The sequence below is a fragment of the Corvus brachyrhynchos genome, unplaced genomic scaffold, assembly GCF_000691975.1.
Source record: "Corvus brachyrhynchos isolate BGI_N302 unplaced genomic scaffold, ASM69197v1 scaffold44, whole genome shotgun sequence".
Taxonomy (NCBI): Eukaryota; Metazoa; Chordata; class Aves; order Passeriformes; family Corvidae; genus Corvus; species Corvus brachyrhynchos.
In genome coordinates this window covers 1,723,485-1,739,891 of record NW_008238359.1, presented here as the reverse complement: position 1 = coordinate 1,739,891, position 16,407 = coordinate 1,723,485, and the positions used below count along the sequence as shown (strand labels likewise).

Genomic DNA, 16,407 nt, shown 5'->3' with positions numbered 1-16,407 from the left:
CTGAAGGAGGTGGAGGAAGGATGTGCTGATCACTGGTTTCTGCTTTGTGGTTCTGTTACAGTGTCTCCCCTTCTGAGTCCCTAGTGGGAGCTGCAATCTAGATAGCCATTGGCATGACCCAGCTCTCTCTCTTCTCTTTGCCTCAGCTCCTGCCCTTATGCAAGGGTTTCCTGTTCTTTGTCGCCTCATAGCTGCACAGCCTACATGCTTGTGGTTAAGCATCTTTTCTGCTGCAGTCTAAGTGGCCAGCGTTGCACAAAGGTGTGCTGTGATATTTAAGATAGTGACATGCCTAATTCAGCTGTACTTGGGAGCTGGATTTAGAAGCATCTGGCTCTGAAGACAGTGACACCAGTCTTCTGTACAGACAAACAGCCACTTGTGCTGAATTACCTGCTGGAGGTGCCAGTTCCTTTCTGCTGCATGAAAGAGGCCCTCAGAGCCCTGCTTCTAAACTCAGCCATCTAAACACAGGCGTCAGATGCCCAGTGCTAGGCAAAGCAAACTCCTGCCCTTTAGTTTCATTCTGAAGAACTCCTTAACTTAATAAACCCCACAAGTAAGTGGTAGCCTCTGTTACCCCAACCCCAAACTGCAGTAGGGATGGGTGGTCAATGAATAAAGCTGAAAGTGTAAGACAGTCATGCTACAAGAACACACTGGTTTCTTTCCAGGCTATATTCATGTTTGCATGTTGGAGGCAAGTTACTGGTGCAAAATTCTGTAATGAATGAACTTGCACTTCTGGGCAACTCCAAATTTCATCAAATTTATCAATAAAATATGTGTATTTGTGATAGACAGGACTTGGTGGACAACTTCCTAAGGTATCTAAGTGGAAGCTGAGGAGCACCTTACAGGATCAGACATTAGCTGCTCTTGCAGATGGATGAAGAGAAAGCTGTAGACCATCCTTTTCTTCCTCAAAGATTTTCATCAGGCTTTTTTTACTGCCAGCTTGTTTTGGAAGGTGACAGTGGGTGACAAGGTGTGACACCATGCTGCGCCTGATGTTGCATCAGAGCAGCATGTAGGTGTATGGACTTCCTGATGGTGTCTCTAGAACTGCTGAGAGAGTGGGTTTGAGTCATGCCTTCAGTGGGCAGCTCAGTGACTAAGACTGGCAAGCGAGTGGAAAGATCCCTGAGACAGTACCACCCTGAGATGACATTCCTTTGGTGGCAGCTGGCAGGGAGCCACTGTTAATTCCACCTCCCTCTGTGTTATGTCAAATCTATCAATTATGGAGTTGCCAGGGTCTTGGCACATGTCTGTGGCTGCTCATGGCTCAGCTTTGGTTCACAGCATGGTTCTTGGCTTGCTCCATCTGTTTTGGCTGCAGAGATACACCAGCTTGCTCCCAGCATGTGGAACTTGAGATTGTCATGCAAAGAGCCCATTCTGCCCCCATTCTTACAGTGAAGCGGGATTTGGGCTGCAGAGAGTGCTACTGGCAATGAAGGGAAACCTTGTGATGTCCATGGTGGGTGATTTGCTGAGAGGGTGCTGATAAAATCTGCAGAAAGCCTGGTTTGGCAGAAGTGAAGAAGTAGCTATAGCATAGGGCAGGAAGGAAGAGTGTGGATGCAGTTGGGCTTTCAGAGCCCAACAGAAGGTAAATGACCCACAGAAATTAGCAGGAGTGCTTCTGAAAGCAGTCCTCCTGCTCTTTTCTTACTCAGAGGGGCTGAGTGCTTTTGCTGGGGTCTGTAATGCTGGGAAAAAAAAAAAGCCAGTGCATCAGCTTCTGTTCCATAGTGGAATTTGAGACCTCTGTGCTGCGGGAGCACAGCCCTATGCCCTTGGGCTTTGCATCCTGTAAGAATCTCCAGATTGCACCTCCCTACACAGTCTTCAGCATCAGCAAATCAGGATACCCACTTTGTCCCTGGAATTAAAGGCTGTCCATAACTATAACACTACTGTCATCCAGGTGTAGATCAGACCACTATTACTATTTAGGGGGATTTTTTTCATCAGCTTGGTGTTGTCAGTGTGTCCTTTGGGGGTAAATGCCACGCCTTGCTCACTGCTGTGATGTCTCACTCATCTCTGTCTACTTTCCATGCCAAGCTTAATAGGTTCTTTCTCCTTTACTGTTGCTTTCTACCTAATTGTTCCCTAATACCTATCCTGCATTTGCATTTGGCTCCTGGCAAATTCATTCCTCAGTAGGATCAGTGTTTTAGAGCAAAGCAAACGTATCCTTGATGAACTCTAGTGCCAGATGATGCTTTTAATTAGATTCTCTGCCCTCTCACTTTTGACTCATCTGTCTACTCACTTGAAAAATGAGAGGATTGGCTGAAAAGGTGGGTTTTCAAAGTGATGATTCCTTCCTTCAGGAGTGTGTCATCCTGATGTATCTGTCCTGGTAGTTTGTGTTGATGGGCCCAAAAAGGGGCAGAAATGGTTAGTGGTTTGGGCTTTTTTTTTTTTTGGGTTCTTTTGTTTGTTTGTTCTTAATGCGTTAATGCTGAAGTCTTCATCTCCCATCTTCTACTTTTAGACATGGGTACACACACACACTCAGCAGAGAGGAATATCCCAAATGACTGAGAAAAGCCACTCTCATCTCAGCTGTCTCCTCCCCATCTTCCTATGGGCCTTCTTTAGAAAAGACCTGCCTTTTTGGCATTTCCTTTTCTATTTTAAATCTTTAAATTGTTGTTTCATCCAGTAAGGTGTACTACTTTGACCTTATGAATGGTTCTGAAATTTTCAGACAAAATCACAGATTAGTTGGATGATGTGGAAAAGATTGAGGTGATTTTTCAAATGCATGGTGCTTAAAAAAGAAGTGCTCATTCATGATTGATTGTGGGTAGCCATCTTTTGTGTCACCCAGAATTGTCCCTGGGCCGAGGCAAAGCAAGCAGTTGCTAAGGACAGCAGGATGCCAGGAGTAGTGAAACAGCCCCCAGCCACCTCTTCCAGTGCAAGAGCCCTCAGAAGCCATTGCTGTGTGCCAAATGTCTGGGTTGCATGCTCGGACCCCATCTTTGCTTCTTTCCTTCTCTCCCAGCAGCAGGAGCAGTTGTAAGGTCAGGTCTCCATCTTAGTCTGCATCCTTTCCATGGCAGAAAAATTCAGCCTTGCCTTTATGGACAGGAAACTTCTAGCCAGCTCTCCCACTACACCTCTCCTCAACTTTCTGCACTCACCCTTCTCTTTGGTCATTCAGGTTGTGATCAGATCTTCCCATGTACAGAAAGTACCAGAATTTTGTGGTTCCCTAATACTGTTAAACGCAGCTCTTGTTTTTAGAGCACTTCTAAGACAACTTTAAAACCCTGTGCATTCTGTTTTTAAAATCTGGTCTGGGCCCTTCAGTTACCTTGTAGGAGAAGAGCTCTGGGTGGTGATGGAGTACTTGGCAGGAGGCTCCCTCACCGATGTTGTGACAGAGACCTGCATGGACGAGGGACAAATCGCCGCCGTGTGCCGGGAGGTAAAGCAGCACTCACAGTCAGAGGGAGCTCTGGTTGGGAATGGGACATGGACTTTCCACCATCTGTCACTGACTCCATGGGAATGTCTCCAGCTTCTGTAATGTGACAGTCATTCTTTTAGAGAATGGATTTCACCTATGAGGATGCAGCAATCAATTCTAATGCAAACCTCATGTATCACCCCAGAGGGAGGAACTAGAGTGGGAAATGGGGTTGGGATCCTATTGACTTTGTCTGTTGTGCAAGTCATTTGGGACTAACTTGTCCTCCCGGGATCTGCTGATCCCAGTGTGACATCTCTGTAGCCCTGCACATACTGAGTATATGAAAAGCCCTGAGACCCTGCGCCATTACTACCAAAAATGCACAGTCTGTTTGAGTCCTTTAGCTGGCTAATTGTGACTGGTGAATCATTTCATGCACAGTAAGAATTTCTCAATTATTTTTCAGTGTCTCCAAGCCCTGGAATTCCTCCATTCAAACCAGGTTATTCACAGAGACATCAAGAGTGACAACATCCTGCTGGGAATGGATGGCTCTGTCAAACTAAGTATGCAGGGAAATGTACTGCTGATGACTTATCAACCCATGCCAGTTATCTGCTCTGGGCCAGGCATTTTAGGGAGATGGGTGTTTGAGGTACTTGATGCTGTCATGATGAACAGGCTGTAGAAATGCTGCTATAGATATTTCTGTGGCATTTGTTTTAATGAAGACTGGCAAACACAAATCCTTGTGAAGGGATACCAGACTTGAAGTGAGGCTTGGGGTTCATCTAGCTTTGGGCCATCTGTTTATGTGAACTAAAATAACAGTATTTTAATGCTACTCCAGTCTAGAAAGCTGGGTTGGAAGGTGTAAGGCTATAAGTCTTCATTTATGAACAATCTCTTCAGTCTGGAAAATGCTGCAGGTACTCAAGGGCAGGAGAAGTGGAGGGAGAATTGAAAACTGTGTAACTAGAAATCATTTAATCTTACAATGCCAACCCAGACTGGAGTCTAAATGTTGTTTCCTCCTTGTGGTATCACCAGTAATGAAAACCTTGAGACTGTTCTGCCCCTTGGGTGCTAAGGTAGCTGTTGTGCTTGTCATTGTCCATGCAGAGATAAGCCTGGAAACCACTGAATTATTATCTTCCACCTATAGCTTTAACAGAATGGTGCTCCCTTTTTCTTCCTCTCAGTTCTGTTGGCTGGCACCCAGTAGGCATAAATAAATCTATTTTTGTCGGCAGTGACAGCAGATATAACTTAAAATTCACAGGGTGCAGATATGCTGAGTAAGAAGGTGGGGTTTTTTTGCCCATAATTGCTTTTTAAACTAAAGCTGCACTTTGGTGGAGCCAGATCTCAGGAGTGTTAGCAATGAATAACTGATGGGGGCCAAAGTGCTCTGTTCTTATGGAATAACTTCTTTGAGCACGGTGTGCTGGTGCCGGGCTGTAGTTTAAAGTTAGAGAAATCCCTGTGGATATGATGCAGTAACCTTCTGGATCTGAGCTGCTTATTGGCTCTGCTGGAAATTTGCCCTGTTTATGAACCATATGTCCTTTCCTGGTATTTACCCTTGATGAAAACTCAGCTAGGAATCAGTTTAATTTTCATCATTCTGCCTAAAATTAGATGTGCAATGCCACAGGGGGTCAGGATGGGCAGTGCATCTTGCTGTGTTGATTCTGCTGTGCTTGCAAGAACAGATTTAGTTTTCTTTTGGTAAGCCAAATACAAATAAGACATAGGGCGCAGCAATCTTTGTGTGAAGGCCCTCCATCTTTCTCTCTGTTCAAAGAAAGTAATCAGTATAAATTTAGGTACTTTACATTTATTCTGAACACTCTTTGCTCCATAAAATAGATGCTGTTTGAGAAATGATATGTCTACAGGGGAAGTAATACCTCTTGGACTGAAAATATCACCAGACAGTACAGTACAGCGTGTGGTCTGGGCAGTGTATCTAGATCAGACTGTGCATTAAGTCCTGTTTTCGCATATCCAGGAATGGTCTTTAGATGATGTATTACAGAGTGTGTTACAGCTGTGTAATGCTGAAACACAGCTGAATGTCCCAACTCCTGTATGTGGTTATTTCCTGATCCCCACCTTTCACACAGACAAGTGAAAGCAGCTCTAGAATCCTCATGGCCTCAGAGAGTCAGGTTTAGAAACTTGGCTCTAAACACCATCCTCTGTATTAGCCACAAAACCTCTCCTCCTGTCACAGTTGCAGCAGCAGCACACCAGACAGCGCAGCAGGGTAAAGTGTACTGTAGCTCTGGTGTCAGTAAGGGTTGTTTTTGGAGAAACTTGCTGATTCCTTCGTCTCTGTCTTTCCCCTCCACCCTATTTTAATTTTCCAGCTGACTTCGGCTTCTGTGCCCAGATCACTCCTGAGCAGAGCAAACGCAGCACCATGGTGGGCACCCCGTACTGGATGGCACCTGAAGTGGTGACGCGGAAGGCTTACGGGCCCAAAGTGGATATCTGGTCTTTGGGGATCATGGCCATTGAGATGATCGAAGGAGAGCCCCCCTACCTCAATGAGAACCCTCTGAGAGTAAGCGAGTGCTTTTCTCCTCAGCTCTTCACTAAGCTGCTGATGAAACCGAGCTCATTTGAATCCTCCGGTGTGGTTTCACCACCTCCAGCCCCATCTAATTCAAATGAATCTGTGGTCTCCTTAGATGTCCTAGTGAGAAGACTGAGATAGTCTTAGTTAAAACCCATAGTTTGCTCTGGGTAGCAGAGGTGTGGGTTCTTTATGAGTTAGATCATGCATACTCGTCATTTCCCACTTTCTGGGATGCTAACAGAGGCAGAAGTTCTACCTACTGCAACAAAGCAGTCATGTCTTCAAACCTTCTACCCTGTGAATGAGAGAATTCTCCTCTGAGCATGGTGTAGTGGAAGGTTCCCTGTCCATGGCAGGGGTATTGGAATTCTGTGATCTTTAAGGTCCCTTTCAACCCAAAGCATTCTATGTTTCTGTGATTCAATTCGATTCTATTCTAGTAGGACCTTCTTCCTACTGGCAAATTGTTCCTCCTTGCACGCTCCAAGTAAAATGAGAAGCGTAATAAGCCTTTAGACAGGGCTTAAGCCTCCTGATGTCTTCGCTTTGTTTAATTATTAACAAAAGGAGATATGCTGTCAGCATGTAGGGACATCACTTCTCTTAATACAAGCTAGGTTTATGGCTTTTCCCCCAGTTACATGGGTTGGAGGGATCTAGAAAAATTCTGTTCAAATTCTTTTTCCATCTCTTGCAATGGAACTGGTTTTGGGAGAGAAATGCAGCAGCCAAGAAGACTATAAGGAATAAAACGGTGTTGAGTTAGAGTAACAATACTTTGGCCTCATTTAACACAATTTATGCCAATTACCAGTCTATTAGACTGCTCCCATGGGATGTGTTGAGTGATGTGTTCAAAAGGCCTGTATATTAACGAGTCTCTGACAGATTTCTGTTTCTTTTGAAAATTCATCCAGGAAGTTTCTCACATGAAATCCTGAACTGGATGAATTTTGAGTCTCTTGATTCTCAGAGGGTGTGTGTGAATGCTTGATCCCCAAGCAGTAGCAAAACTGCTTTTTTTCTGCAGGGTGTTAAAAGATGCCTAAGGGTCTGCTGGACATCTTTTGTAAAGAGCCAACTGCATCTTTATCATGTTGATGTTTTAGGCCTTGTGCACTCAGGCAGAGTACCAACAGAAAGAAAAATCTATTTAGTCAGGGTTACCTTCCCATGAGGATATAGTCATTACAGGAGTAATGGTAGAGTCATGCCAGTTAACTTCCCTGTGTAAACAGGGTCTGGAATGTTGTTTTTGTCCTTGTAATCCCTTGAGAGGGCTGCAGGTTCCAAACCCAGATTACAAGGGTAAAACAATAAAGGATTGGATCTCATCCACAAAAAATAGGGCTGGCAGCTATTCTGTTTGCTGAAATGTAGGCATTGATTAGTGACCCTGATGAGGTGGAGTTTTTTCCTCCCCATTGAACTGTGGGGAGGGAGAGGAGAAATGGGTGTCTCTAATCCAGAGATAGAATCTAATCTTCATAACCTTCTGTTTCCTGGGTGCTTGTTTTTGTCTTAGGCCCTGTATCTCATTGCTACTAACGGGACTCCAGAACTGCAGAATCCAGAAAAGCTTTCACCCATATTCCGAGACTTCTTAAATCGCTGTCTTGAAATGGACGTGGAAAAGAGAGGTTCTGCAAAAGAGCTGCTACAGGTAGGTGATGGGGAACAAGACTGGAACAATGTAATCATACAATCCTGAGTGAGGCCAGGCTTAGGGCGAGGTCTTGTTTGAGGTCTTGAATACTGCATCAGCTGAAGGCACAAGCACAGCTAAGGTAACCTCTGAGGGGAAAAAAGCAACTGAAAACCACAGCCCCCAAACATAAATCCATAATAAAGTGATAACAGACTGCTCCCTTTCCATGCTGTACTGGCTACTGGCAGCAGCTGTGCAGTGTGTTCTGTGCCCACCCTCAAATAAGAGATATGTCCCAGGCCTGCCAAATGCTGAGACCCCCGATTCCTGTGGTTTCTTCACGTGTCTGGCCATGACATCTGTATGTGTTATCACAGCCTTGTCATGCTTGTTCCAGTTTGGACAGCAGGAAGGCTTCTAGCTATCAGATATTCTGGCTGTCTCCTTTCTGGAGGAAGGATCACAAAGCTCTTTGAAATGTGCGTGGCTTCCATTAACTGGAGCAGTTCAGTGTTACCGCATTTTGCCTGATACTACTCCTTACAGAGATGATGGAACAAAGCCTGTGAGATACCTTAATTATAGAATGGCTTGGGTTGGAAGAGGCCTTAAGGATCCTCTGGTTCTGCTTCCCTTGCCATGAGCAGGGACACCTTCCACTAGACCAGGCTGCTCAAAGACCCATCCAACCTGGACTCGAAAAATTCCAGGGATAGGGCAGCCACAGCTTCTCTTGGCAACTTGTGCCAGTGCCTTACCACCCTATAATCAGATATTTCATTGAAAAACTGATGACTTAGTCTGAACTCATGGTGAAAGTTGAGGACCAAGGTGCCAGGATTTTTACCAGCATGGATGAGAGGAGTGGTTTGTGTGTTCTTTCTGTCAAATTTGCCATGAGGGTGGAATATGTAAGTCTTTGTAAAATAAATATCTGTGATCAGGAACACTCAGACGTTAAGTATCAGACAGTTTCCATTTTTTGTTTTCCTCTCTCTCCACTAATTTGTGTAGTGTGCTCAGACTTGGACATGCTGCTGCCTTCTGAGACTATAATGAAGCATAAATGGCTGACAGAATGGCAGTAATTGAAAGATCACTTTTTCTTCTGGACTTTTCAGTCCTAAAATATCAGAAAGAAGTTATGTCCTGTTCCTTGGAGCAGGAGAACATTCTGACTGTAACGCTTCAGCCTGCTCTTAACTACCTTGTGGCCTCTGAATTTTTACTTCTTATTTTTTTCCATCTCTGAAGCGTGTTGCCTTGGGTGATTGATCCCTTCTGATGCTCAGAAGTCTTGTGGATTATCATTGCTTTTTGTTTTCAGAACAGCTTGTGGACTTGCCCTTCACTCTCTGAGAGCTGTTTTGATACTGTTTTAATTCAAGAAGAGCACCAATGTAGCAGACTGAATGGTGCTGTGTTGCAAGCTCTGTGCTGCTCTTCTCAATTTCAGCTGCTTTGCAAATTTCTGATATCTGGTAGAAGGCTAAGGCAATGCTTTCTCCAGACCTGTGACAATGGGGAACAGGGAAATGAGAGGTGACTCCTGCATAGAGCCCTGTGCCTTGTGTCTGAGTCACACAGGTTGATTTTAGTACACCTTCCATCACACTGGATTTCAGTATAGATATTGCAACTTTTTAATTCCTCAGGGGAATTCGCTGAGTTTTGCTTGATCTTGAACATGCACAAACGTTGGGTAATTTAGCATGTGTGGGGTGCAAATCTCTTCATCACTTCAGGCAATCCCCAGAATTTTGTGGTAGTAACAGATCCTCGGGTTTCATGTGTACAGAGAGTAGAGTAGGTTCTTAGATTTCATATGGGTTTAGGTGAAAATGTTTAGAATAGCCACTTCTGGAGCATGTTCTGAAAAATTCTAACCATTTTTTCTTTTGTTTTGTCCTAGCACCAGTTCTTGAAAATTGCAAAGCCTCTATCCAGTCTCACTCCTCTGATTATTGCAGCTAAAGAGGCAGCCAAGAATAACCACTAAAGTGGTGAAGTCAACACAGTCATCATGTCAAGACTTTTAGATGTTCATTTCAGAGACTGAATTACTTGCCCTTCTCCCCTTCTGCTCCTTCTTTGCAGGGGTGTTCTGACAACTTTGACTTGCCCTGAAGGGTGGCATTCACTGTACAGGGAAGGGCACACAACAGGGACAGGGCTGATCTTACATGGTGAACTCTCCTTCCATCCTTGTGGTGGGGACGAGAGGGGAAGAACATTTTGTATGGGTGAGGAGATCTTTCTGAGAGCGTCTGAACCTGACCTCCACGTAGCGAAGCCAGTTTGTGTTCGTATTTCTTATGGTGTTTATTTTTAAAAATAATGTGGAGCCTTAGACCATGTTTATCTTAATAAATTAAATCTTTTGCTGGCTGCACTTTGCCTGCTTCTGCCAAGCTGCTATTACACCACGGAGGCTGCTCTGTGCTTTGGATGACTCGAGGAGGGAAGGAAGCAGGCAGCAGCAATGTGAACAGCTGTCAGCAGAGAGGGGAACGAGGGGGTGAAGGTGCATCCCTCCTGCAGCACTGCTGGATGCTTCGAGGAAGCGTAGGCAAAGCCTCTGTGTGCTTCCTGCAGCCATTGGAGAACTTAATTCATGGATGATCTCTTTGCCAAATTGTGTGAACTGCCCCCTTACTCCCCCCTTCCTTTCCCTTCCCCCTTTAGTGGCAACTCTACTAGTTAAACAAATCTCAGATATTTTTTTTGTTGTTCTAGGAAATAAATCGCAGGGAAAAAAACGACAGAGAGCTCTTTTAGGGTTATTTTATCAGCGCTGTGAGGCTTTCTAGAGACCCTACCCTGTGTGATAAACAAACAAAGCAATTTCTATTCTAAAGATAAGATTTGCCTGCAAAATATGTTGAAAACTCTTGTTTCTTAGAGCAAGTTCAATGGAAAACAAACTGATAATGGATGCTGCTTTCTCCTTGCAGATGTGGAGACATGAATTTTTTGAAATTATAGTTTCTTTATGCTACTGATTCCTCGGGTTGCCAATAGTCTGTAAAACATCAGGAAACCTGGAACTACTAGAAGAGGGACTGGTTGTAAACACTGGGCTTATGTTCAGCTGTATACTGATTTTTAATAAAGTGGCTGCTGCGTTTCTTAACTTGGGGCTAGGGGAGAACTGGAGAATTCACTGTCACCAGACAAGTCTGTCATTGCTCTTATGGTGACCAGGTACTTGAATGTGTTGAATGAAGTAATATAACCTTTGTTTCTTACCCCTTCTTCTGCAGTCCTTTGGGATAGTGAGTGGCCCTCAAGGGAGTAACTTTACACACAGAGAAAATCGATAAAAAATTGTGTATTGTAACTGCGGGAGCTGCTTTCTCTGTACTGCTTTGGTCACACATGGGGTGAGTTTAAACCTATTCTGGAGTAACCTCTCATCTTTGTGTTGGACAGAAATTCATTCCTTCTTGCTGAGACCTGCTGCTGGCTCAGCCCTTTCCTCCCTGCACCTGGGCTTTAATGAAATAAATTTTTCCGATTGGCTCCACAGTCCATGACAGCTCTTATACCAGCTTTACTGGGTGGAGGTAGTTGGTGAGTTCTGTTGCTTCTGAGGGGCCTTCTCCCATTCTTTGTGCTCCAGGTTGGTCACTGTTTGACACAGTGAGGGGTGAAGTCTGTTGCCCAAATTTGCAGCCTCTCTCCCTTTGTGTGTGTATATTTAATCTCCCAGTTTTATTAAGTTTCCTTTCACAAAGTTTGTATCCAAGGATGAATTCCTTGGGCAAAACAGTAGAGCTGCCAACCTGGAAAGGGATATGATCTATTAATGAGCTCATCTGCTTGGAGCGTAGGTGGAAATTGTGGAATGGAAGGCCACTATGCTTGAATAATTCCCTTTGAAAAAGACTTTGTATTCCCTCTGGAAGACTCAGGATGGCATATGTGGGAGGAAAAGAATTAGTGGCTGGATCTTTCTTGATCTAAAATCTCATTTGACTGGCAGACTTGGAAATTGATTATTTTTCTGACAGCACAGGGTTCAGTTTGATCCACAATGTGTTTAATGTCTCTGACTTCTCTTTAATTCCCTTCCCCACTCCCTTCTCTGCATCTCATTGAGATGAGAACCTTAATGCAGGTGTGCCCTATCTGCGAGCATGCATGGGAGGTTTTTTTCCTGCAGCAAGATTTCTGCCAAACTTCCCCAAATAAGATAGAAAAGGTTATTTTTATGTGGTTTAAGTTGCTCTTCTGGATCCTCTGTTGCATAATGGAAAGGGATTAACAGCGACTGTTTATCCCTCCTCTTACAATGTGCTTCTGTCTCGTGGACTTCCACATTGACTCGCTCCTGCCTGGTTTCTGTTGGCTGCTGGAGAGGGGTGTTGCCAAAAGCCTTTCGTTCTGCTGGGAAAAGCTGCAAGACTCTGCCCATGCCTGTGTGTCATCTTGTCCCAGGCTGTTTTGTCCCCACTCATGATGGGTGGGTGGGAAAAGGCAGCGATTGCTACAGCGTGCCTGGACCTGGTTTCTTGTTGCCAGACACATCATGTTTTTATGTTCTCCGAAAATCTTTAAAAAAATTTGTAATTAGCTTAATCTTAGGAGAATGGACTTATTTCGTTCTAGCTGTTCTGAAATGCATCGTTTCCTCCCCTGTCCTTTTATGTGTGAGTTGCCTGGCACCAGCATCTCCGTTAGCTTTTGAAGAGCCCTTCCTGTCTACAGCACCTTCCTGTCTACAGAGGGCTCTTAAACAGTGACTTTCTGACTGAAAATTTAACCTCTAGGGCTTATTTTTCTGAGAATATCTTGTTCCTGCTGTTACTTGAAAGTGACTACAACTTAACAGCTTCTTTGGTGCCTTTTTTCCCCCCCTAACTTTCTCTTATTAACTGATTTGCCTGAGTTGAAACCATTTTTAATCACAGCCCTTCAATATTAGCAGGCAAATTAATAATTAAGTTCTCTCTTCCATATTAGAACATTAAATATTCAATTGTTTTGACTGTCTTTTCAGAAAATTGGTTTCCTTTTTGAGGGATCTCAAGCAATCTTATACCAGAAATAATTTCATATCCTACAGTTTACAAAGGGCTTGGTGGAGGAAGAGGCTAAAACTAATCTTTTCTTAAACACAGAGATTGTCTTATTTGAGTATCAATTGATGGTAGCTTCAATAAGACTTCTCCTATGTTTCAAGCATGGGCATTGATTTATATTACTTTAGCTATTAGGGTTTTTTAGGGTTTAGAGGTTTTCTAAACAATTTGACTTGGGTCCAAGAGTTTGTGTGTGAGGTGTATGTGTGTGAGAGGAGACCATGTGGGAAGAAGGCAGGTTATTTGGACAACACTCTCAGGCACATGGTGTGATTCCTGGAGTTGTCCTGTTCATGGCCAGGAGCTGGACTCAATGATCTTTGCAGATCCCTTCTAGCTCAGGAGGTTCTGTGAGGCTGAGAGTGAAGAGCCAGGGATGGAGGGCACAGCAGAACTGGCTGGCTGCAGCAGCAGTAGCACACCTTTAGCCATCCCTGAAATGTCTTCATTGAGTGGACGTGTTTTTAAAGAACATAAATCTGACTGATTAGTTCCTACAGGCACTTCTCTAGGCAGGCATTATGCTCCTACCAAACTGCCTTCCCCTTTTAAACAAAAGGGGTGCAGGGATTTCTCCAGCAAAGGAGGCTCCTTGAGAAAGGAGGTTTCCATGGAGACACTTACTTGACTTAAAAGATCTGGCTAAGGCTTGAGAAGAAGTTTGGTGGGTAGACACCACATCGACACAAAAGCCACTGTTTTGCAAAGCAGCTGGGGTTGCTGTGTTTTGCTGCCAGCTTGATGTCCCTTTTCAGGGGGTTGGTTTTGAAAAAGTACTGAGAATGTTGCCTGCTCAGGACTGTGAGGTGTATAAAAGTTTGGCTCTTAGCTGAGATCTCTGTTAGTATCCTAATCCATCTCTCTCAAAATGCTGCTGGTCGGTGTAAGCAGGGCACGTTTGCAGCAGAGTACTGTGCAAGAAAGGATTGCAATGGTCTGTACTAGGTGCTTGCTTTCTTAGAACCCACCCTTCTTGGCTGACAGCAAAATTGGTTCTGACCAGTTTCCAAGAATAATATTTGTTTGAAGCCCATTCCTAATTTTACAGCTTGCATAGTCCATTTGTCTGGTGAATGACAACATCTTCAGTGTTAAAACTGTTAAAGGTGAACTGATTATCTGTTCATCTTTCCCCCGTAAAACAGTAAGACTTTTTAATGGCTTCTTATTTCAGCTCTAATAGAGAGCCTGTAGATGTATTTTGGGGTTGTAAGCCCAACTGGATGAAGCATATGTGTAATGAATGCTGTAGGATCTCATGGTTTGTTGCTGATGACAACTCACGGTGGCAAAGGTGGGATCTTAAAGAAGCAGCTGCCGACTTTGACAGGGAATGGCCAACAGCAACAAAACTGCAATAAGGATGGGAGCTGGATAGAAACTTCCTGCCAAAATGGAGCCTACAGGGAGCGGTGGGAAAGAGACAGAGTTGGTCCAAAGGGTAGGATGAAGCAAAGGTTAAAACTTCAATTGCACAGTTGCTGAGGAAATTCAGGGACTGTCACATCAGCCTCCTGCATCTCAAGGGAGCAGCGTGTCTGAAGGAGGAGAGCAGAAAGGAGCCTGAGAAGGGAAAAGGTGCTGAAAGTGGAGACTGGAGCAGCAATATGGCTCTGAGTCACAGCCTGTGCTAAGAGCTGGAGCTAATCCAGGAGGTTCACAAAAAATGACAAAATTCAGCTGAAAAGGAAAAGTGGAGCTAGAATGGAGGAGATGGCCTTGATGTGCCAAGGAACTGAAGAGAGAGGCCAGATTTCCTGAATGTGTGAAACAGCAGAAATGAATTTAACACAGGTTTCTGTGGATGACAAGCAGCTCGTTCCCTCCTGCCTTGCAGCATCAGTGTCGTGTCTTTTTGAGATCAGCTCTGCTTTGGGATCGTGTCAGCAGCCGCCCAACTTCGGTCTTGTGTTTGTAAAGAAGGCTTTTTGCTCTGCACCTACTGATTTCTGACTGCAGCTCTCCGCTGTTGGTAGATGTCATTGTGTCATGTCCCACCTGGAAATACAGAGGCTGTTGCAGTTTTAAAATCTGCTGGATAATGTATTTCTCTCCATGCTGTCTTGGCATAACTCTCCTGTACTGTACTGCTGAGTTTGTTTAATGTGCCAGGTCAGCTCAGCCATTTTAAAAATAAAAATTAAATAAGACCTTGATTAATTATTTGGTTCTGCTTGACTTGCTGTTTCAAAGACCCTTGCAGTGATAGTAGAAATGAATGGGGGTGCTTGAAAGAGGGGTTGTGTTTCTCTGACCTGTTTTAGATTAATCAGATCTCATTTGATTGAGCAAAATGACTACACTAAAAGCTGTTGCAGCAAGTGTGACTTTCACCTCTTATTTTAACTTGTTTGGACATAGTTAATGCTCTGGAAAGCAGGCTGGAAGCAGGATCTAGACCACATCTTGAAGAAGAAGAGGAGGCAGCTTGGATGCTTTTTTCCCCCCACATATAAAGTTTGGTGTCTGAGGCTCCTAGTGTGGAGGAGGAAATCAGGGGTGGGTTTGAGATGGGTATGTGCACCCACCTTCCCAGCATCAGTTTTTCTTCCAGGATTGGTGGGACAAGGCTGATAACAAGAACAAGAGTTCATCATACTGCCTGGATTTCATCTGACCTGGATGTTTTATTCTGAAGTCTGAGAAGCCCAACCCAGTGCTGTGAGGACTTTGAGGTCAGCATCTGTGGAACATGGGGGTGAGGAGCAGGAAGAAGCTCTGCCAAGCTCCTCTGAGTCAGATGGTGCTAAGCCAGGTTTTAGAGAACCCACTGAGAAAAAAGGGATGAATGCGGGACCTGACCACCTAGAATAAGGAAATCAGTGTTACTCCATAAACCCCCCTCTGCCTAGAACAGATGCTGGAGCTGGAGATTGCTTTCCATCAGCTTTTGTCAGGAAAACTAGAGGAGATACCCATCAAGTTGTATTTTACAAAGATGGGGGCCCCAATGTTTGAGCAAGAGGAACGTTGCAGCCGAATTGGCAGGGATTTGGGGTGATTCTCTTTGCCATGATGTGGTAGCATCCCACATTGGATGTCCTTGTCCCATTAGAGAAAAGAAATCTGACTGGGCCAACACCACCTCTGCAGAATCACAGAATGGCTTGGGTTGGAAGGACCTTAAAGATCCTCCAGTTCCAACGCCGCTGCCATGGGCAGGGACACCTTCCCCTAGACCCAGGTCACTCAAGCCCCATCCAGCCTGACCCTGAACACTTCCAGGGAGAGGGCATCCACAGCTTCACTGGATGACCTATGACAGTGTCTCACCACCCTCACAGTGAAGAATTTCTTCCTAATATCCTATCTAAACCTTCTCTCTTTCATTTTGAAGCCATTTCCCATTGTCCTGTCATTCCGTGCCCTTGACCAAAGTCCCTCTCCAGCTCTCTTATAACCCGTTTAGGTACTGGAAGGTGCTCCAAGGTCTCTACAGTGTCTTCTCTTCTCTAGCCTGAACAACTTCTCCTCCTGTGAAGCTTCACAAAGCAGGATACCAGGCGAACTTTGCTCATGGTAATGTACACCCCCCTCAAAGTGCCCCTAAAAATGCCCAGGATTGGTCCTGGTGGCTCTACCCCCTGTCCCATGGAGGGAGCAGAGTGTATTCTAACTAGCTACCATTATCCATGGTTTCTGGGGAGAACTT

The 16,407-nt window shown here is 44.5% G+C and overlaps 1 protein-coding gene across 5 annotated transcripts in view; it reads left to right on the top strand.

Annotated features, from left to right (window-relative positions):
- PAK1 (p21 (RAC1) activated kinase 1) overlaps positions 1–14,915 on the top strand; it is a 75,637-nt gene extending 60,722 nt beyond the window's left edge. For all 5 annotated transcript variants that reach the window (XM_017735925.1, XM_017735928.1, XM_017735927.1 and 2 more), the window contains 5 exons: positions 3,334–3,451; positions 3,903–4,002; positions 5,812–6,008; positions 7,549–7,686; positions 9,584–14,915. In XM_017735925.1, the coding sequence (XP_017591414.1) occupies positions 3,334–3,451; positions 3,903–4,002; positions 5,812–6,008; positions 7,549–7,686; positions 9,584–9,670 (640 nt within the window). In that variant the 3' untranslated portion in view covers positions 9,671–14,915. The remainder of the gene's footprint in view (positions 1–3,333; positions 3,452–3,902; positions 4,003–5,811; positions 6,009–7,548; positions 7,687–9,583) is intronic.
- The last annotated feature ends 1,492 nt before the right edge of the window (positions 14,916–16,407 follow it).